Source organism: Halichoerus grypus, chromosome 13, assembly GCF_964656455.1.
Source record: "Halichoerus grypus chromosome 13, mHalGry1.hap1.1, whole genome shotgun sequence".
NCBI classification, from domain to species: domain Eukaryota; kingdom Metazoa; phylum Chordata; class Mammalia; order Carnivora; family Phocidae; genus Halichoerus; species Halichoerus grypus.
Window position 1 is genome coordinate 90,443,236 of NC_135724.1, and position 21,291 is coordinate 90,464,526.

At 53.4% G+C, this 21,291-nt stretch overlaps 1 protein-coding gene across 5 annotated transcripts in view; it reads right to left on the reverse strand.

Annotated features, from left to right (window-relative positions):
* The window catches only part of SCARB1 (scavenger receptor class B member 1), a 72,585-nt gene that overhangs the window by 26,989 nt on the left and 24,305 nt on the right, over positions 1-21,291 (reverse strand). For all 5 annotated transcript variants that reach the window (XM_078061114.1, XM_078061113.1, XM_036080880.2 and 2 more), the window contains 3 exons: positions 5,337-5,494; positions 3,526-3,667; positions 185-388 (listed from right to left, as the gene is read on the reverse strand). In XM_078061114.1, coding sequence (XP_077917240.1) covers positions 185-388; positions 3,526-3,667; positions 5,337-5,494 — 504 coding nt within the window. The remainder of the gene's footprint in view (positions 1-184; positions 389-3,525; positions 3,668-5,336; positions 5,495-21,291) is intronic.

Below are 21,291 nucleotides of genomic sequence, written 5' to 3' on the forward strand. Positions count from 1 at the left end.
TGCCTAGAGTTTTCAGGTATATGAGCCAATAAATTCTCTATTCCTCTTAAGCCAGTTCGAGTTGGGTTTTCTGCCATTTCCAACCCACTGCCCCCAGATCCCCAGCCAGGCTGCTAACCCATTTCCAGGCTGTACCGATGGAGAACAAGACACAGGCCCCGAACTTGTTGTGGGCCATGCTTACCTCTGCAAATAGCCCAAACTTGCCCTTGAATGGAAACATGTTTGGGAGGTACTTGTTGATGAGGTGTATGAGGGGGTCCTCGTAACCCCACATGATCTCGCCTACAGTGCGGTTCATGAAGGCGCGCTCCCCGAGTGTGCTGAACGCCAAGGTCATGATCAGCTTCAGGCTCATGGGCTTATTTTCCATCATCATCGCTGCAGCCTGCAGAGTGAGGGGACACTACATGTTACAGGCTACACACCAATGGGTCCATGCATCCTGGACTTCAAGCCAGGCCCAAGGTAGAGTTCATCAGGGGACATGAACTTCGGGCCCAGGAAGGTCCCTGCAGCGGGCATGTAGGGTGTCTGGGGCATCCAGAACCAGTCCCTAATCCTTCAGTAACAGGATCACCTGTGTTAGTGGATTTCAGGTGAAATTAACTCCATTCCCAGTCCCAGAGGCGGGCACATGGCAGGGACCTGGCCAATCAGAAACGTTCTTCCCTCCAGCTACAGTGATTGGTTCCGGAATGTGTAATGTGGCCCAATCAGAGCCCCAAGAAACGGGAAACATTCCCCTGGGGCTGTCAGATAGAAAGGAGAGTTTCCTGCTGCCGGCCCGAGCAGGGCACCAACACAGATCTAGGGAACCCGATTTGCACCCTAGATCAAGCCACACCTGAAACGAGCCAACCTCTGCCCTTTCAGTAATGTGAGCCCATAAGTTCCCTTTTTGCTTATGCCAGTTTGGAGTCCCTTTTATTGTCACCTTGCATCCAAAAGAATCTTAATGAAGACTCGACTCCACTTCCTGATATCTCCTTCCCACACACGAAGAGTCCCAAAGATCTGTTCTCCCCAATATCTGGGTGCTGAGAATGCAGGTGAATTTATTTTCTAATTTCTGCTTTCCTCTGGAGATACTGTCTTGGCACTTGGTTTATTTTTTAAAGGCACCTCATCCAAAAGTGGAAAAGTGAACACAGCCAGCATTTCCTAAAACCTGGGCCAAAGAGGTCTGGTTCCTTGGGAACTCACCAGGATCTCCTTGCCATTATAATCATTTTTGAAAGGTAATAAACACATGATTTTTTAAAAAATCACAAAAGAATATCGAAGAAACGTCCCTCTCCAACCCCTGACCGTCTCCTTCCCATTCTTCTCCCTCAAGGCCACCCAATGCTATGGGTTCTTTCCTCCAGAGACATCCACACCAGAGACCAGCAAACTATGGCCCATGGGCCAAAGCCAGCCCACCACCCATTTTTGTACAGTCTGAGAGCTAAGAATGTTTTTTTTTTTAATATTTTCAAATAGTTGGGGGGCGGGGAAGAATATTTGAAAAAACATGAAAATTATATGAAATAAAGTTTCATTGGAACATCTCCATGCCTCCTCCTTTATATTGCCTTTGGCTGCTTCTGCATGAGCAGTTCCAACAGAAATCACGTGGTCCTCAAAGCCTAAAATATTTACTTTACAGAAGAAGTCTGCCCACCCTGCTCGAAACATGTAAATAAAAAAGCCTGTGTGTATAAGTGGGTGTGTGTGCAAGTATTTCTCCTTTTTAAGTAATAAGGTGTGGCACCGTACGTGCGTTCTGCATCTTGCCTCTCCCTCACTTAGACCTCAGGGACTGCTCCGGCCCTGGCTGGCTGCCATAAATTACCACAATGAAACATGATGGAACAATATTTAGGTTGTTTCTAGAAGTTTGCTCTGACAATGAATATCCTTGAGTGCAAGCATCTTTTACGTGTGTGGTTCTATCAAGAGGACACAGGGCGCCTGGGTGGCTCAGTTGGTTAAGCGACTGCCTTCCGCTCAGGTCATGATCCTGGAGTCCCTGGATCGAGTCCCACATCAGGCTCCCTGCTCGGCAGGGAGTCTGCTTCTCCCTCTGACCCTCCCCCCTCTCATGTGCTCTCTCTCATTCTCTCTCTCTCAAATAAATAAATAAAATCTTTAAAAAAAAATAAAAATAAATAAAAAAAAAAAGAGGACACATGCCTACGAATGAAATTTCTGAGGTCCAAGGCGTGTGCCATTTCTATTTAAAGTCACCCCCTTCCAACAGCTCATACCAGTTCTGTTCCTCACGATGGTACGGGAGAGCGTCTGTTTCCACAAATGCTCCTGACCCCTGGGGCATCATCACGCGGTCTTTGCCAACCTGGTCGGTGGGGGCAAGTGCCTTCACTGCCAAAACTTAAGGATGTAACTGGGGTGGGGGTGGGGGGCGCGCAGGGGCGGGCGGTGAAGCTGTAAGGTTTCGGGGCATATTTATTCTTCCGTCCTGTCCATCCAATGGACTCAGCAGGCGAGTTCGCCTCGGATCCAGAGCCCAGCCCAGCACCAGCCCCAGGGTCGCTGACAAGTAAACAAGGTAATATGTGTAAGCCCATAAGCCCTAAGTGCTGACACACAGTGTTTGCAAAAAGTTAACACAACAGGCCTGAGGCCACTCTCTCTAGAAAGGCCTGCCGGCAAGGTTGACCCTCAGCCTGCGTCTGGGAGCTTGGGTTTCGAGGGAGCTCCCACCACTCCCTGACTGATAAGGGGGGGCTCGCGGTGTCTGGACTGCGTCTACGAACTGTATGCTTTATGCTGACCACCGGTCTTCCTCCTGGGGAGGTGGATTTTGGTACATGCCAGGCAGAAGGTGCTTCTGTGACCAGCCCCCAATAAAAAACCCTGGGCACGGAGTCTCTAGTGGTTTCCGTGGTGACAAACCTTCCCAGGTGCTGTCAGGGCTTGTTGCAGGGTGAATTGGGGGTGGGTGCCTGTGCGGCTCCCCTGGGAGAGGACGCTGGAGGCTGGAGGCTGGCCTCCACCCCATGCGCTTTCTCCCTCTGCTGCTTTTGGTTCTGCACCCTTCTGCTATAACAAATCAGAGCCAAGAGTGGGACAATACGCCGTCTGCGAGCCTTCCCAGTGAGTCAGCAGGCCTGGAGGTGGTCTTGGGGACCCTGGCGCACAGGGCCAACAGTCGGTAAATCCAGCTACAACTATGACCCCCACCTACAGAGCACGGAGGCCCAGCTGCAAATGGGGCAGACGAGGACGTGGCCTGGGGGAGCCCCGTGCAGCCCCCCACTAGTACCTCCCTGTGGAGATTCTAGATTTAGACTAAGATGGGAAAGACAAGAATTTTGGCCGGTACCCCCAAAGCAGAGACAGGAGGATGCACCTGGGAAACTCGATGGGCTGTGAGTCGGGCCCCATGAGCTGCCGGCTGCCCCCCGTGCCCCCCACCGCGGGGCGGCCCATGCAGGGGGCAGGCAGGACGAGAGAGACGGAAGCCCTCGGGCGCAAGGTGAGGGCTGGGACAAGGGGCGCGGCCAGGGGCAGCCTTACCAAGACCAGGATGTTGGGCATGACGATATAGTCGCTCTCCAGGCCATGGGACTTGTCGGGCTGGAACTGGAAGCTGCGATACTCGAGGAATGACACTGTGTCATTGTCATTGAAGGTGATGTTGCTCTTGTGCCTGAATTCCCTGCGGGCGGGAAGCCGGTGGTCAGTGGGGCCCGGGCACACAGGGACGGGGTGCCCGCCGGGAGCCGTGGGGCCCTCGGCCCAAGGCGGGACCCTGTGAGATTCATCAGAGCTACCCCAGAGAGCACCCAAATCCCGACACACCCCCTCCCCCCAGCCAGGCGCCACCGTCCTTCACAGCAGCCTCCCCCGCGCATGCGCCTGCTTAGGGAGACAGCGCAGCACAGTGGTTCGGAATGTGCACTCTGGAGACGGAGGGCCTGGGCTCCCATCCTGTCTCCAACACTTACTACCAGGGCCTCCGTTCTCCCATCTATAAAATGGGGGTGATAACAAGAGCCACTTCGCAGGGCTGTGGTGAGCCCTGAGTGGGTCAGTGCATGTCAAGCCACCAAAGAGCGGCCCGAGGCACGGAAGACAGCACGTGAGTACCAGCGGCTTTTCGTGGCTGCTGCCGTTATTCCCTCTTGTCTGCAATCCATTCTCCATAACACAGCCAGAGAATCTTTGAAAAGTAGAAATGAGATCATGTCCTTCTCTCCCCGACAACCCTCCTTTGCATACAGGATAAAATCAAGCTCCTAATGTGGCCTCCGAGATCCTCACCACCCGACCCCGTCCAATGCTCGGGCCTCGTCTCTGCCAATCTCCCCCTCACTCATACCACGCCAGCCACTCAGGCCTTCTCCTTCCCGGACTCCCAGACTCTGCCTGCCTCAGGGCCTTTGCACTGGCTGCCACCTCTGCCTGGGGCCCTCCTCCCCCCACATCTTCACACAGTGGCACCCCCTTCTCACCACCCACGTTTAGGGGGGTGTCCCCTTGGCAGAGGTCCTCCCTGACCCTCCAGTTAGACCAACCCTGCCCACGCCCCTCCCTCCAGCACCCTCCATGCTTCACCCTCCTTGCTCTCACCACACTTATAGCCACCTGATGTGTCTAAGAGTTTACTCTCTCCCATCAGACGTCAGCTCTGTGGAGCAGGGGCTCGGGTCTGGCACGGTGCCTAGTCCACAGGAGGTGCTCAGTAAATGCTTCCAGAATGAAGAAATACATATAAACTTTGGCAAGCCAGGCTCAGCTCTGACACAGAAGCCTTCCACGGACGAGTTTGGCAGGGACGGCGATTCTGTGACAGGGTCCGTGCCCGAGGGCAGAATGGGCAGGAGCCGGGAATCGGGCCTTCTACCAGAACTGTCCTCCCTCATCTCTCGGAAACCTGCTCCAGCAGATTCAACAAGCCGCGCTCTCCCAAAGACCACGATCCAGCGAAGAGGTGGTGGCAGCAGTGGTAATAACACGCTAGTAACAAACATTTACGGGGCGCTCACTGCGTGCCAGGCACTGTGCTAAGGGCTTCCCGCTATCTCATCCAGTCCTCACAACCACCCCAAGGCGGAGACTGTCATCCCCATTTTACAGATGGGGAAACTGAGGCATGGGGAAGGAACGCCCCTTGCCTGCAATCAGAAAGCCACAGTTTAAACCCAGGAGGTCACTCTGCAGAGTGCACAGTCTCAACCACGAGAACACCAGACTGGGGAAAGCAGACTGACCCTAAGCAAGCCCCTCCACTACTCGGGGCCTCGGTTTCCTCATCTGTAAAATGGGGTCCGACCCCGCTAAGACGGCCCGCCTGGGAGACCTAGTCCAGCCCCCTCTGTCCTCACCTGTACACGTAGGGCCCGCGCTCCTGCACCTGCGGCTTCTCCCCCAGGAGGATGGCATCGGGGTTGACAATGTCGAAGAAGTAGATGGACAGGTAGAAGGGGACGGGGATCTCCTTCCACATGTTGAAGGACAGGCTACTGGGGTCGATGCGCACATTCTGTGGGGGGCAAAACAAACACGCCCGTGAGGAGGGTGAGCGGGGCCTCCCCTCCATGCAGCTAGAACAGCTGTCCAGAGCCCGGTCCCTCCCGGGTCCCACCATCATGTCCGGGAGGCGGCCCCTGGCGGTGAGGAAGTTCCCCATACACGCTGCTCCAGAGTATCAGTTCACAGGCAACACATTCTTGCAGATGCTACTTGTAACCGTGTTTTAGTAACAGTAGCCTGATCAGACACCAGGAAGCAGCTGCTGCTGGAATACTCCACCTGTCCAAATGTAGCATTCATTCATTCAACAAGCTTTTACTGAGCACCTGTTATATGCCAGGCACTCTTCCAAGGGCTGGGGATAAAAGAATGAACAAGACAGACCCCACTCCCCAACTCTGTGGGGTCTTCAATCTAGCAAGGGAGAGGCAGGTGTTAAACATGAAGGTACAGTAATGCGTGCTTGTGTGAGAGGCAGGGATGGGGAAGGGGATTGCAACTTTAAACAGAGTAGTCACACAGGTGAAACACAAGCAAAAACAGAAGAAAAATTAATAAATAAATAAAAACAAAAGGCAGTGAGGGGGACACGTGGATTTGGTGGACAGGGGGGTAATTCCACATAGAAGCAAGGCCAGTACAAAGGCCCTGAGGCAGGGCGGTGCTGAGACAGAGCTGAAGAAAACAGGTCTGCAGCCTGTCTATCAGATACACTGGCCTCTCATCCCCGTCTGGCTCCTCAGCTCTGCAAGTCCCTGTGTCACAGGGAGGTCCCCCCAGTACCACCCAATCCCCCCCCAACTGGGCCCGGCCACATCACGGGCCCCACAAGGCTTCGAGCCTGGGTGGGGCAGAGTGACCCAGCCCATCAGAGTGAGACCCGATACCACAAAGCGAGGTCTACAGGGTGGCTTGCGTCACCTTCCATGTTCCTTCAAACATGGCCTTCCAGAACAAGGCCAGCCACCTTTTCTGTCCCCAGACAGCCAAAACCAATGGGCAGAGGCTCCAGGGGAGGCAGAAGGCAGGAGCTCACTGGTCTGGCCCGGCCCCATGTCCCCAACCAGCAGACTCTGGGAAGGAGACAATACAGAAGCAGCCAGACCTCAGGGCCACATGGGCAAGACAGTCACCTCTTGAGCCTCAGTTTCCCCATCTGTACAATGGGGGGCCAGGAGCCTCAGCCATTTCTCATTTCACCAACATGACATTTAAATGAAGAAAAGTTAAATTCATTGCCAAAAATAAAAAACTAGAAGATGTCACATAAAATCTGGATTTCAGGGTATAATAATAATCATTTATTGATAAACACATCTTCCTACCTGCCATGGAAGCCACACGATCATTCTTATAACCTGAGCATCTAATACAGGCAAATAAAGGCAACTAATAAGTGTGATTTGAACAAAGCAACAAAGACTCTGTGGGATCTCCGTATTGTTTCATACCAACAATTTATTTTTCAAAATCTAGCACACCCGGGAGCCGATCGAACACACACCTTGGGGCCACACCTGGCTCGTGGGCCGCCCTTTGCCGCACCTGCTGGCGCACTTGACCAGCATCATCTCCTGGATGATGGAGGGTGACCTCCCCGTGTTTCTAAGGGGGAAACCGAGGCCCGGCACGGTTGGGGGGCTTTCCCCAGGCCCCACACAGCAGGTCCAACAGCAGAGGCATGGGCACAGGCTTGGCAGATGGAATCCAACCTTAGGCGAGAGGCTGCTGGGTGGGAGTGGGATCCACCCAGGATGGAAATCCTCAAATCTTCAACAGGGAGGAGCGACAGAGGGAGATGGTCCCATCATGCCTCTCCACCATCCCCTCCCCACAGAAAAGACACACACAGGGCTAGTAACTAGGGGTCCCCTGCCTGTCCTGGCTTCTGCCGGCAACTCCACCAGGAAAGAACGTGACCTCAGTCCCACTTCCTTCTTCTGTGTGTGTGTGTGTGTGTGTGTGTGTGTGTGTGTGTGTGTGATAAAAACACATAAGATCTACCCTCTTAGCAAATATTTGAGTGTAGGATGCAATCTTGTTAAGTGGCCACACTATGGCGTACAGTAGATCTCTAGGCTTACTCGTCTTGCATAACTAAAACAATAAAAGCCATCATATGGAACGTTCTGGAGGTGATGGATATCTTTACACATAGATTGCGGTGATGGTTTTGAGGGTGTATACTTATCTGTAAACTCATCAAGTTGTATACATTAAATATGTACAGTTTTTTAAAATGTCTATCATACCTCAACTAAGTGGTTTTTAAAAAGACAGTTTCCTGCGGCACCTGGGTGGCTCAGTCGGTTGAGCGTCCAACTCTTGATTTCGGCTCATGTGGTGATCTCAGGGTCGTGAGATGGGGCCCCTCGTCGGGCTCCGAGCTCCGTATGGAGCCTGCTTAGGATTCTCTCTCTCCCTCTCCCCCTGCGTGCATGCGTGCTCACTCTCACTCTCTCCCTCTCTCTCTCAACCTAAATAAAATAAAATAAAATAAGTTTCCAGTTCCTGCCTCGCTCCCCAGCTCTGTTTCTCAGCTGGACCCAGAGAAATCTTCAGAACTCCAGAATCCCTCATCCACTCTCCAGTACACTCTGCTTCGGGGACAAATCACAGCCAAAGAAATGAGTCACCAGATAAAGCCATGTGTCCCTCTCTCTCTCCAACAGAAGGGGCTTCCAGCCTCTGGGGGTCCACCCCATTCACTGGGCACTCGCTCACGGGGAGTATTCGATGGCCCAGCTCTGCCTTCTGGCTGGGTGACAGCAGATAAGTCACCACTCCTCTGTGAACCTCAATCTCCTCATCCATAAAATGAGCACAATGATAGAGCTGGTGTGAGGCTGAACGAGTTTGTAGGTAAAGTGCTAGAACAGGATATGGCAGAGCCCCAGGCATCTGGAAGGTCAGCCAGGCAGTCACCTGGCTTGAAGTAACCGACTCCTCTTCCTCCCCGTCACTGACACTGCCCCACCCGCACTCACAGGTGGGGACAGACTTTGCACTGGTTTTGATCGGCATCTGAGCAGAGGCAATGAGACCAAGCAGCTGATTAGAAAGCAGCGCTGGCCACGGTCTCGGCCTTTCACCTGATATGGCTCATTCTATCCTCACCCCCTCCCCCAAGGTCAAAGACCACGGCCCAGAACACAAAGACTGGAAGAGAGGGCCAACGTGAGCCCTTGCAGGACACCACTGCCGCTCACCCAACCGGACCCTCCGAGCCCATTCCTGGACCGTCAGCAGCGCTGCCCGGAAGAGGAAACATGTGAGCCGAGCACTGACGAAGGGAGTTGGACTTGGCCGGCGAAAGAACATGGGGAGGGCATTCCTGGCAGGGGCTGCAGCCTGTGTCCAGGCTAGGAAGCCTTTAGGAGCATGGCTACCTAAATGCCCATCAACAACAAAAATGTTCTCAAAACATATTTTAAGGGCGCCTGGGTGGCTCAGTCGTTAAGCGTCTGCCTTCGGCTCAGGTCATGATCCCAGGGTCCTGGGATCGAGTCCCACATCGGGCTCCCTGCTTGGCGGGAAGCCTGCTTCTCCCTCTCCCACTCCCCCTGCTTGTGTTCCTGCTCTCGCTATCTCTGTCTCTGTCAAATAAATAAATAAATAAATCTTTAAAAAAAAAAACATATTTTAGGGCGCCTGGGTGGCTCAGTTGGTTGAGCGGCTGCCTTCGGCTCAGGTCATGGTCCTGGAGTCCCGGGATCGAGTCCCGCATCGGGCTCCCTGCTCGGCGGGGAGTCTGCTTCTCCCTCTGACCCTCCTCCCTCTCATGCTCTCTGTCTCTCGTTCTCTCTCTCTCAAATAAATAAATAAAATCTTAAAAAAATAAAAAATAAAAAATAAAAAAATTAAAAAAAAAAAAAAAAAAAAAACATATTTTAAAACAACTCCAACATCCCTCGACAGATAAACAGACCGCCACGTAACTAAACAACGGGGCACTACTCGATCACAAACAGGAAGCGACTACTGGTCAGTCCAGCACATGCATGAACCTCCACAGCATATGCTGAGTAACAAAAGTCCGCTGCAAACAGCGACATACTGCATGAGTCCATTTATAATAGGACATCTGGGAAAAGGAAAACCATAAGGACTGAAACCAGATCAGTGATTGTCACAGGGCTCGGGCAGAGGGAGGGGACCGACTGCAAAACAGCAACAAGAAACTATTTAGGGTCATGAAAACATCCCATCTCTTGATTTTGGGCGCCACATAGGTAAGATGTACACACCTGATAAAACCCATCAGGCTGCACACCTAAAAAGGATGAACGTTCTGGATGCACCGTGAAAACATGATGCTAGCATTTCTTGACGGTTTAATGACTTAGGATTCACATACCATACAATTCACCCACTTCAAGTGTCTAATTCAATGGTGTGGATGTGCGCACAGAATTGTGCAGACACCACCACGGTCTAAGGCCGGAACATATTCATCACCCCAAAACAAAACCCCGTACCCATTAGCAATACACTCCCCCAGCCCCTGGCACCCCCGCGTCTACTTTCTATCTCCACGGATTTGCCTTTTTTCCAATAAACAGAATCCTACAATACGAGTCGTCGATTTACGTCCATAACACCCAATTTCTTAAAAACAAGCAGACGTACGACCAAGGCCACACGAGGTTTCTTCCCCCCAGCACCATGTTTGCAAGGTGCATCCACAACGTGCCTGCTTTTCAAGAGCACTTTGCTGAGTTTTATCAAAGGTCTACACCTCCCTTGTATGACAAGCAAACTCAAGAGATGGAACATCTTCATCACACCTGTTAAAAGGCGTGTGTGTGAGCACACCTGTGTTCACTGCATTCCGTGGGACGTGACTCCATCTTAACGAGGAAAGCGGGTCCGCACCACGGACGAACCTGGAGGACGGTATGCTGAGTGACAGGGGCCAGCCACGGGACAGATACCGCGATTCCACTTAGAGGACGTCCCTAGAGACGCGAAACTCTATCCTCTTCTGATCCGCCGGCAAGATGCTGGCCCCCACCCACCCCAATCATTCCGCAGCCTGCTCTCGGAGCTCACGAGCAGAGCTGACTTCTGCACACACCACCGCGGGCAGAACAAACGGACCAGACGTACTGGGGGAAGTCTCAAAAGACCTGAGTAAAAACAGACAAGCTGCAGAAAGACACAGTTGGGATGGGCCTTTTTATAGGAATTTGTCCAATATACAAAATAATGGGCAACCGTTGATGTCTTGAAAATAAAATGAACATAAAAGCTGCCATCTTAACACTGGCCTGCAAGTCCCTCGGCCTGGTCTGGCTCCTGTGGCCCCTCTGGGCCTCGCATCCTGTCCTGTCCCTGTCATTCACTCAGCCCAGTCATGCTGGCCTCCCTGCTGTCCCTTATATATGCAGGCAAACTTCTGCCCCAGGGCCTTTGCACTAGCTGTTCTTTCTGCCTCTCATGTTCTCCCCAAGGTGGCCACGAAGTCAAATCTCTCACCTGATCCACCCCAAAATTCCTGAACTCCCTTAACCTGCTGTGTTTCCTGTGGTCCTTGTCGCCTATGTCTACTGTCCTTTCTCTGTCTCCCCTACTAGGTCATAGCCTCCCAAGGACAGGATCTTCATCTGCTTAGTTCATTGATTCAGCACAGAACAGTGCTTGGTACCCAGAAAACACTCAGCAAATTTTTGCTGAGCCAACAAGCAGTGTGAGCTCTAGAACACTAATATCGACATGGAAATGACCGGAGAGTAGTTATCTGCTTCCTCCTTTGTATGTGTTTTAAACAGCTCCTACCTAAGGGAGATTTTTTTTTTTTAATACATAGAGAGCAGGGCCTATTTGGGGCCCAGACTGGGCCAGAGCAGCAGCTCAGGGGACACGGGATGGCAAAAATGACAATGTCACATACATTAACTTTTAGCTATTAGTCTATGTTTCAATTAAGTCAATCTTTACAATTACAATTGTGGTAAAATTCTCTGGCTTCATGAGCTGCAACCGCACAGGCCAGGCCACCCTCCATGCGAGGGTGACCTCCACAGGCTCCTCCGTCAGCCGCCATCTCCTCTCCAGGCTGGGCAGGGAGGGGCTCCAGACACTGGGGGCGGGTCCTGGGTCAGCCCTGCCCTTCACAGAGAAGCCAAAGGGGGATCCTGGGTCAGCCTTGCACTTCACAGAGAGGCCTGAAGGGGATCCTGAGTCAGCCCTACACCTCACAGAGAGGCCTGGGGCGGATCCTGGGTCAGCCCTGCCCTTCAGAGAGGTCTGGGGTGGATCCTGGGTCAGCCCTGCCCTTCACAGAGAAGCTGGGCGGGGGGGGGGGGGGGGGGGGGGGGGGGGGATCCTGGGTCAGCCCTGCCCTTCACAGAGAGGCCTGGGGGGGCCTGGGGGCACATCCTGGGTCAGCCCTGTGCCTCACAGAGAAGCCTGGGGGCACATCCTGGATCAGCCCTGCCCTTCACAGAGAGGCCTGGGGGCAGATCCTGGGTCAGCCCCGCCCTTCACAGAGAGGCCTGGGGGATCCTAGGTCAGCCATGCCCATCACAGAGAAGCCTGGGGGCGGATCCTGGGTCAGCCCTGCCCTTCACAGAGAGGCCTGGGGGATCCTGGGTCAGCCCTGCCTGTCACAGAGAGGCCTGGGGGATGCTGGGTCAGCCCTGCCCTTCACAGAGAGGCCTGGGGGGGCCTGGGGTCGGATCCTGGGTCAGCCCTGTGCCTCACAGAGAAGCCTGGGGGGCATCCTGGGTCAGCCCTGCCCTTCACAGAGAGGCCTGGTGGGCTGGGGGGGTGGGGGGTGGGGGCGGGGGGATCCTGGGCCAACCCTTAACTTCACAAGAGGCCCAGGAAGGCAGGAATTGGCCGGGGACTCACGTGCCTCCAGGGAATTCAGACCTTCAGCCAGGCCTCCAGCATGCAGGATAAGCTGTGAGCCGGAGAGCAGGCAGAGGCTGAGGGGGCCCCATGACTCCCAGGGCCTTCACTGTCCCTTGGCCCCCAGTGGCAAAAACACGGGACCTCAGTTCAGAGATCAGAAAAGCATCTCTCGCCAGATCCCAAGAGCCAGGAAGTCCGAGACCTCTGCTAAAACCACACTCGGGAACCCTCACCCGGCCCGCCTCACTGTCAGGGAAGCCTCCGAGTTCCCCCCGGGCTGCTCTAACAAAGTCACACCTGGGGCTGGGGTGAGAGGGGTTCCTTACCTTAATTTCATCGGCAAAAACCCTATTTTCAAATGAGGTCACATTCACAGGTACCAGGAGTTAGAACTTGGGACGTATCTTTTTGGAGGGGGACACTACTGAGCCCAATACAGGGGGGCTAAGGGCAAGGCGAAGCTAAGCGACCAGAGTGTCATTTGAACCCACACCCAGCCGGGCTGGCATCCTGGCCCAAAGCTCACAGGGCCCGTCCGCACTGCCCTGATGCCAGGGCGAAGAGGAAAGCGTTCGGCAGCGGGGCCGCAGGCCCACCTCAGTGCTCCTCGGCACGCCCGCCGGACGCCCACCAGGTTCCTCCAGCTCGCGGCAAGGCAGGAAGATCAGGACGACCTCCGGGCTCCCGGACAATCGTGGAAAGATGCACCACGCACCCCAACCATTCCCCAGCACCCTAAAGACTCACTGGGCACGTGCTGGGGGCCCAGCAGCATCCTGAGCACAGGGCATGCCCCACACAAGAAACCAGCAAGACCCCCGCCGGGGTGGAGGTAACAGCACCTGATCAACAGATCCTTGCGGGACAGAACTTCCCGCCCCGATGCAGACTGGGAAAAAATAAAGCCAGGTGGAGCGGGATGGGGCCGATATGTCCAACAGGGCAGTCCAGGAGGGCCTCTCTGAGGCGGCGACATTCCAACTGAGGCTGAAGGAGAAGTCACAGCCTCCAGAAGCAACTGGCATGTTAAGAAAAAAAAAATTTTTTTTTAATGTGATACTTCAGCTATTCCAGAGGAATGGGCCATCTTCAGTAGTGGGGTCTCTTATTTTTCATTTAACCAACACACACGTGGGCTTTTCTCCGTTTCAAGAAGCCCAGCATAGAAATTCCCAAGGCGCACACCCTTGGTTACCCAGAAATTCCCCGTCGGGGGCGTCGGGGTGGACCCTCCCGCCCAGTCCAGCAGGCGCCAGCCACGTACCGCTCCTGAGCATCCGAAATGAGGCTGGGCCCGCGGAGATGGGCCCAGCTGTAAGCTACAGGCCAGCTTTGTCCAAAAAATAAAAAGCAAAAGAATATGCATTTATCAGGGTACCTGGGTGGCTCAGTCGTTAAGCGTCTGCCTTCGGCTCAGGTCATGATCCCAGGGTCCTGGGATCGAGCCCCGCATCGGGCTCCCTGCTCAGCGGGAAGCCTGCTTCTCCCTCTACCCCTCCCCCCTGCTCCTGCACGGGCTCTCTCCCATGCTCTCTCTCAGATAAATAAATAAAATCTTAAAAAAAAAAAAAAAAGGAATATACATTTATCTCGTCAATGATTGTTTTTATTTTGATCACACACTGAGTGGATATTTTGGATGTACTGGGTAAATAACACTAATTTCACCTGTTTCTTACTCCTTTTTTTATGTGGCTCTTTTTTAATGGGGCTCCTAGAAAATTTCAAATCACACACAGCACTCACATTCGGGGTCTGCACTATCTTCTTTGAGGCGGCGCCAGTGTGGAAAGACCCGAGTGGACCCCACCTCCACCTTCCTAGCTGTGAAGCCTCCAGAAACATCTTGGTGCCTCAGCTTTCTCGTCTGTAAAATGGGAATAGTCACAGCCCCTAATTGGCAGAGCCATGGATGAGATTTAGGGTCAGTGCACAGTAAGTGCATGCAGTAGGCGCTCAATATGAGGCAGCTGTGATTATCACTGGGCTCCCACCCATCTTCAAGTATGAATTCCTGTGCTTGGCATTCAAGGCCTCACCTCGTTCTCCCACACGAGTCCACTCTGGAAAGGAGGCTCAGCTCACTGCCTCCCACAGCCCTTGCCCCCATGCCCAGGATGCCCCTGACACCCAAACCCAAAACCCCACTCACCAGGTGCCACTTCCTCCAAGAAGTCTTCCGGAACTCTCTGAAACAAGCCTGCCTGATCTAATTAGGACCCCACTCATCCTGTGCACAATCACCCACCCCGTGCTAGATGCGACGCTAGGAATTTAAAGACACAAAGATGAACAACATGGGGCCTCTGCCCCTGAGAAGCTGGGGGACACGCAGAGAGCCGGCGAGTCACATCAACCATCTCTGCATATGTTGTTCAGGTAACAACACACTTCTGCCTACTTCACCTCACTAAATTTGCTAAGGCTCATTTAACAGATAAAGACACCGAGGCTTGAAGGCCAAGCGTCTCTCCAAGGTCACAGGGCGAGGGAGAGACCAGCCCGCGGGTTCTGTACCCACACACCGGGCTGCATCCTCACACTGCTCCCCCACGCAGCTTCACAGAATAATCATTAACTTGACCTGGCCATTGAATTGCAAAACCGAATCCCTCCCCTGGTGATAAGAAGAAACAGGCTCCCAAGGAAACACACCTCCGAGCCGCTGAGCCGAGAGGCCACTTGGCATACATGGCCCAGTTCGGAGACAGGACCAGCCCCCGCCTACTCCGGATTGACCAGCAAGGCACTTACTACCTCCTGCATCCCCGGGCTCGGAGGCACGCCCTGCCCTGGGCTGCCCGTGAGCTCAGGGCGGACCGCAGCGTGGACTGAGTCAGTCTGGAACCTGGTAACATCACACCTTTGGCTACTGTTCCAACCTCTTGATTTTAAAGGTAAGACAAATAAAAGAAAAGCTTTTTATAGGAAACCCGAGTAGTTTGCTAAGACAACGGGGTGAGTTTCTTCAGTTAGGAAGTTGAGCCATCTGTGACTCCTCAACTTCCCTCCCACCCAACACTCTTCCATCAGCATGTCTTGGCTGCTCTCTCTCCGACACGCCTGGAGTCTGTCCACTTCTCCCCAACACCACCCCGCACCCAGCACTGCTTGCTTGGACCTACACGCTAACTTCATCACTGGTTCTCCTGCTTCTCCTCTTGCCCCTGGTCTGAGTGGACCCCACTTGCCCTCCCCCCGCCAGGATCAGAGTTATACTTTTCAAAGTTGAGTCAGCTCATGTCATTCCCCTGCTCAAACACCTCCCATAGCTCCCTATTTACCTCAGAATAAAATCCAAGTCCCTGACAGTGATTTACAAGGCTCCCTATAACCACTGCAATCACCCCTCCCTTTATCAACCACCTCGCTCACACTGCTCCAGCCACACTGGCCTCGCTGCTCCGGAGCCCACCAGGCAAGCTTCTGCCACGGGGCCTTTGCACTGACTGCTTGCTCCTCCAGGGCAATCTTCCCTCCCATGTCTTCATTGGTGACCCCCTCACGTCCTAAGTCTAAAGCCACCTTCTCAGTGAGACCTTCCCTGAACACTCTTCATCCCCTCAACAATATTTACTGAGTTCCCACTACATGTCAGGCTCTGTTCTAAGTCTGGGGACCATAGCAGTGAACAAAAAGGAAAAGAAGACCATCCTTTCTAAGATACCCCTTCTGCAGTCACATTCTATCCATCACCCTGTTTTGTCCTCCTGGCATTATCGACGTCAGGAATTCCTATATATTTGTTGACAAATCCCCCTGCCTGCTGCCTGGACTGCCGTCATGATGGATGGAGCTAGAGCAGCCGCTTTGGATCATGAGGCAGCCTTGAGACCAGAAGTCACAAACAAAGGATGGTGGAGCAGAAAGATAGGACACTAGATCCCCATGACTTCATGGAGCCACCCCACCCATCCAGGGCAGCCTAGTCATCAGAGAAATGTCCATAAAACTCACAGTGAGATCCTCCAGCCTATACCGGAATAGCTAACACAAAAAACACTGGCAACAGCAATGCCGGCCGGAATGGGGCAACCAGAATGCTCACACACTGCACTGTGCAAGTGTAAGAGGTAGTACACTCACTGGAAAACGTTTGACATTATCTGCTAAAGTGGAAGACTTTTACCCCACGAGAGAGCAAGCCCACTCCTAGGGTTTTCCCCAGAGAGATGAAGACATATGTCCATCCACATACAAATGCTGTGTTCCCGAGTGCTCAGAGCAGCCCCAAACTGGAAACACAGATGTCCACAGACAAGGGAAAGGATGACAGGGGTGACATTCACACAAAAGATTGCCACCCAACAGAGAACAGGAGGGGACCCTGGATGCCCTCAATGACACGATGAACCAAGCACAGAATCAACCAACAGAAGCTGGACACCTAGGAGAACGTGCTGCAAGAGTCCATTCCCGCGACGATCTGGCGAGCAGGCAAAGCTGATCTCTGGTGACGGGGGGGGGGGGGGGGGGGGGGCAGCTGTATCCCAGCGTGGGCGCTGACAGGGAGGGTGGAGGACAGTCTTCTGCAGGTGATTCAGATGAGCTTGGCAAGCATGCCAACCTACATGAAAATTCTTTGACGTCTACACCCGACACTGTGTACTTCCCCATACGGATGTTAAATTCTGATTTTTAAAAAGAAAAAAATTAAAGCAAAAAAATGTGTAAGGCGGAGGTGAGCGCTTGTAAGATGGTAAGCACAGCCTTAGCCCACAGAAGCCCAACAAGGTGCTGGTGTCGCCCTAAATCTGATTTCTGGGAGACCAGCAAGGAGGCTGCCGGGGACCCAGGAGAGAGAGGAGAGGCGTGGGGCCGTCCCTACAAGCAAAGAGGCCCCAGCCCAACGGCCACACCAGCCTCCCTGCCTCCTCCTCACCCTGCCCTTCGCCCCCTCCCAGCAGGAGCCCGACAGAACTTCCTGGGCCTCAGTTTCTCATCTGTGCAAAAGAGACTAGAGACAGGACCTACCCCAAGAGCAACACCATGTTGACATAATGTGGTGACAGGCGCACGTCACCTCTGTGTCTTCCTCCCAAAAACCCAGAACTCCAGTCTCATCCTGAGAAAAACATCAGACAAATCCCAACAGAGGGACATCCTACAAAATCCCTGAACTATCCAGGTCACCGAAAACCAGGGAAAGTCTGAGAAACCGTCACAGCCCAGAGGAGCCTAAGGAGACGCTGTGACCAGATGTGACGTGGTCTCCCGGGTGGACTTCCAGAGCAGAAAAAGGGTATTAAGTAAAAACTAAGGAAAGCCGAACAGAGTGCGGACCGTACTTAACACTAATGCGTCATTGCCCGTCCACTTACCGTAACAAACAGGCCACCCTAACGAAAGGTGTGAGCGGGGAAAACGGGGCGTGCGGAACGTGGAAACTCCGTATTCTCTCCCCAGTTCTCCTATACGTCTAAAACTGTTCTAAAATAGGGGCACCTGGGTGGCTCAGTTGGTTAAGCGACTGCCTTCGGCTCAGGTCATGATCCCAGGGTCCTGGGATCGAGTCCCATGTCAGGCTCCCCGCTCAGCGAGGAACCTGCTTCTCCCTCTGTCTCCTGGCTTGTGCTCTCACTCTCTCTCTGTCAAATAAATAAATAAATAAAATATTAAAAAATAAATAAATAAAAATAAAACTGTTCTAAAATAGAAAGTTATCTCACCACAAATTGGACCCCCGCACGAAGCTGTGGGTCAATGCCTTACCAGCTCGTATCAGAGCTCGAAGCAAAAGCAGAACTGTGTGCCCACATGTTTTTCCCAAACACTAAAGTCATTGAAAAAAATACTGAAATGCTTACAAGTAAATATATTAAAACCCACAATATTATTTTAAGTTTAAATATTTTGCTTAAACCCAAACCAGAATTCGTTGTCATTTTATTTCTCTGGCATCAGTGGAAGCAAACTCATTGGGTCAATTTCCTGGTGCTGCTCTAACAAGTTATCAAAAACTTACGTGTCTACAACATCACAAACTTAGCCTCTTGCAATTTGAAGGTCGGATATCCAAAGCGGGTCTCACCCCGAAATGGAGCTAATACAAGGGATCAGCAGGGCTGGTTCCTTCTGGAGGCTCTCAGAGAGAATCCACTTCCCTGCCTGTTCCAGATTCCAGAAGCCACCGTGCCCCTTGGCGCCTGGCCCGTCGCTCCAAACCCTGCCCTCATCATCACATCCTCTCTGACGTCCCTCCCTCCCTCTTCTAAGGACTCTTGTGACAATAAAAGAACAAGGCCCTCCCACTGTATCCTCCTTCCTTCTGGCTTTGAATGATGTATGGGACGGTGTTATGTCTGGTGCTGTGGCAGCCATCATGAGACCATAAGGACAAGGCTAAGAAAGTCACATGTCCACCCAGATAAGCCAGGATCACCTTCCGCCTCGAGACTCATGATTTCACGGCATCTGCCAAGTCCCCTTTGCCACGTGAGCTAACAGGTTCACAGATTCCAGGATTAGGACGTAGACATCTTTGGCGGACCAATGTCCTGCTTCCCACACCTACTCAGAGATGTGGGGCTTCCTCCCACACAGCCCCCTCCACACCTGGCGACACCCCTGCACCAGGGCAGAGTGACATTTGCCACCCAGGTGCCTCTTCCTTTCTGGAACATTCTTGTCTGCAGCCAGCAGGCAAGACCCAGGCCGGACAAGGCGGACCAGATCCCGCCATGGGAGGCCCACTGTCTTCTTAAAGTAAAGCCCTATGCCTAGCATGCTCTAGCATGCCCAGTCCACACCCCCCCACCAAAGGACCCCCTCCTTGACTTGCAGCCTGAACTGCCTTAAAAGAAACCCAGGGCAGGACACTCTGGGCGGCTTCTTTCAAGTTGTGCAGTGGGGGGCCTTTGTTCTCACAAAGGAATCTGGATGACAAGCGCCTTCCGGCTGCAGACCCCCACCGCCTCCTGACTTCAGCGACCCCAAGGGCAGCCACACTTGACAGTGACACGAGGGTGTCAGAACATAAACTGAGGCACACCCCAAAAAGAGCTCAGCCAGCTACACCCCTAGCCAGGAACATCAGGGGGGCCGAGGAGCCCCGGAAGGCCAGCCTCCCCTGTCCTGGGATGGCGTCAGAACCAGGAGGGTCCCGCCAAAGCCCACCTCAAAAAGCCAGCAGGTTCCCCAGGGGGACAGATGGGGAAGAGCAGAGGTCAGAGCAACATGGGGTTCCTGGGGGTCCCGGGAAGTTCCTGGCTGGGCAGGGACCGACCCACCACTGAGCCCCAGTCCCTCACCTCTTAAAAGGGACCCAAGCACAAGGGGTGGATGGCCCAGGGGATTTCTAAGGAGCTGAGCAACCTCATCTCTCTACCTCAAATTAGTTTGGGGGTGCTAACAGTATCACGGCAGTGTCGGGGTGTGGGGGGATTCTATTGCTTTGTGTCATTGTTCACTCTGTACCTGATCAAGCAGAGGTTCTCCAAGTGGGGTCCCTGGACCAGCGGCATCAGCATCCCCTGCGAACCTGTTAGACATGCTGGTTCTCGGGCCCCATTTCAGACTCTGGGGGTGGGGCCCAGCCATCTGTGTGTCACCAAGCCCCCCCCAGGGACTCTGCTGGTAGGTAAAGTTAGAGAACCACCGTGTTAGGGACACAGAGGAAACAGTGTCAAACATACGCTTCAGAATAACTCGGGAAAGAAAACAGTTTGCGGGGGGACAGACAAAGCTCAGGACACACGACTCGATGTCTGTGGAAGCAGGTGAGGGGCACACAGGAGTCATGACATGTTCTACTTTTACGTATGTCTGAAATGTTTTCTAAGTTTTTAAAAATTACCCAAAATGGGGCGCCTGGGTGGCTCAGTTGGTTAAGCGACTGCCTTCGGCTCAGGTCATGATCCTGGAGTCTCCGGATCGAGTCCCGCATCGGGCTCCCTGCTCAGCAGGGAGTCTGCTTCTCCCTCTGACCCTCCCCCCTCTCAGGTGCTCTCTCTCGCTCTCTCAAATAAATAAATAAAATCTTTAAAAAAAAAAAAAATTACCCAAAATGTCTTAAATGCCCTCTCCCACCACCCTTCCCTCCAAAACAAAAACAAAAACCCATAGCCTGAACCCCCCATCTGAAGCCGACTGTCCACCCATGGGCCAGATTCGGCCAGTGGAAGAGTTTGGGATCAAATGGTATTCCAAAACATTTGAATCTCTTGACAATATTTTTTTTTTTTAAAGATTTTATTTATTTATTTGAGACACAGAGAATGAGAGAGAGAGAGAGAACACATGAGAGGGGGGAGGGTCAGAGGGAGAAGCAGACCCCCCGCCAAGCAGGGAGCCCGATGCGGGACTCGATCCCGGGACTCCAGGATCATGACCTGAGCCGAAGGCAGTCGCTTAACCAACTGAGCCACCCAGGCGCCCTCTTGACAATATTTTTTAAATGGCAAGATAAAGGCCGTATTTCCAGCAACTTTTGAAAACCGGGGAGATGTGCATCGCCACACGGCCCCAGGCTTCAGGAACCGAGCTGGCTGGCGAGCCTGCTCTCCGGCCGCCACAGGCCCCACGGCTCCCGGTCCCCTCACACCAAGCTGTCCCGGTCACCTCTGCCGCCTGTCGGCCCTCACGGGGGCCGGAGTCTGCACGCAGCCCCTGCATCCCAGCCCCTCGAGATGAGAATACAGCAGTCCCTCCTCGCTCATTCCAACCCTGCCTGAGCACCTATGATGCTCCAAGCTGGCGCTTACTTATGGGGGGACAGTCCATGAGACGGGAGCTGAGCGCCAAGTGAGAGAGCAGATGTGTCGATCTGAAAGGACTCAGATACGCCATCGGAGGAGCTCAGGGGCATCGGGCGGATCTGCAGACGTGCGCTAGGGTGCATCCGGACACCGTATACCACCGGCAGGACGGTCAACCGGTACAACCACGTTGGAGTGCTGTCGGGCAAGATCCACCAAAGCAGAACGCACACACACCCCACATCCTGCTAAT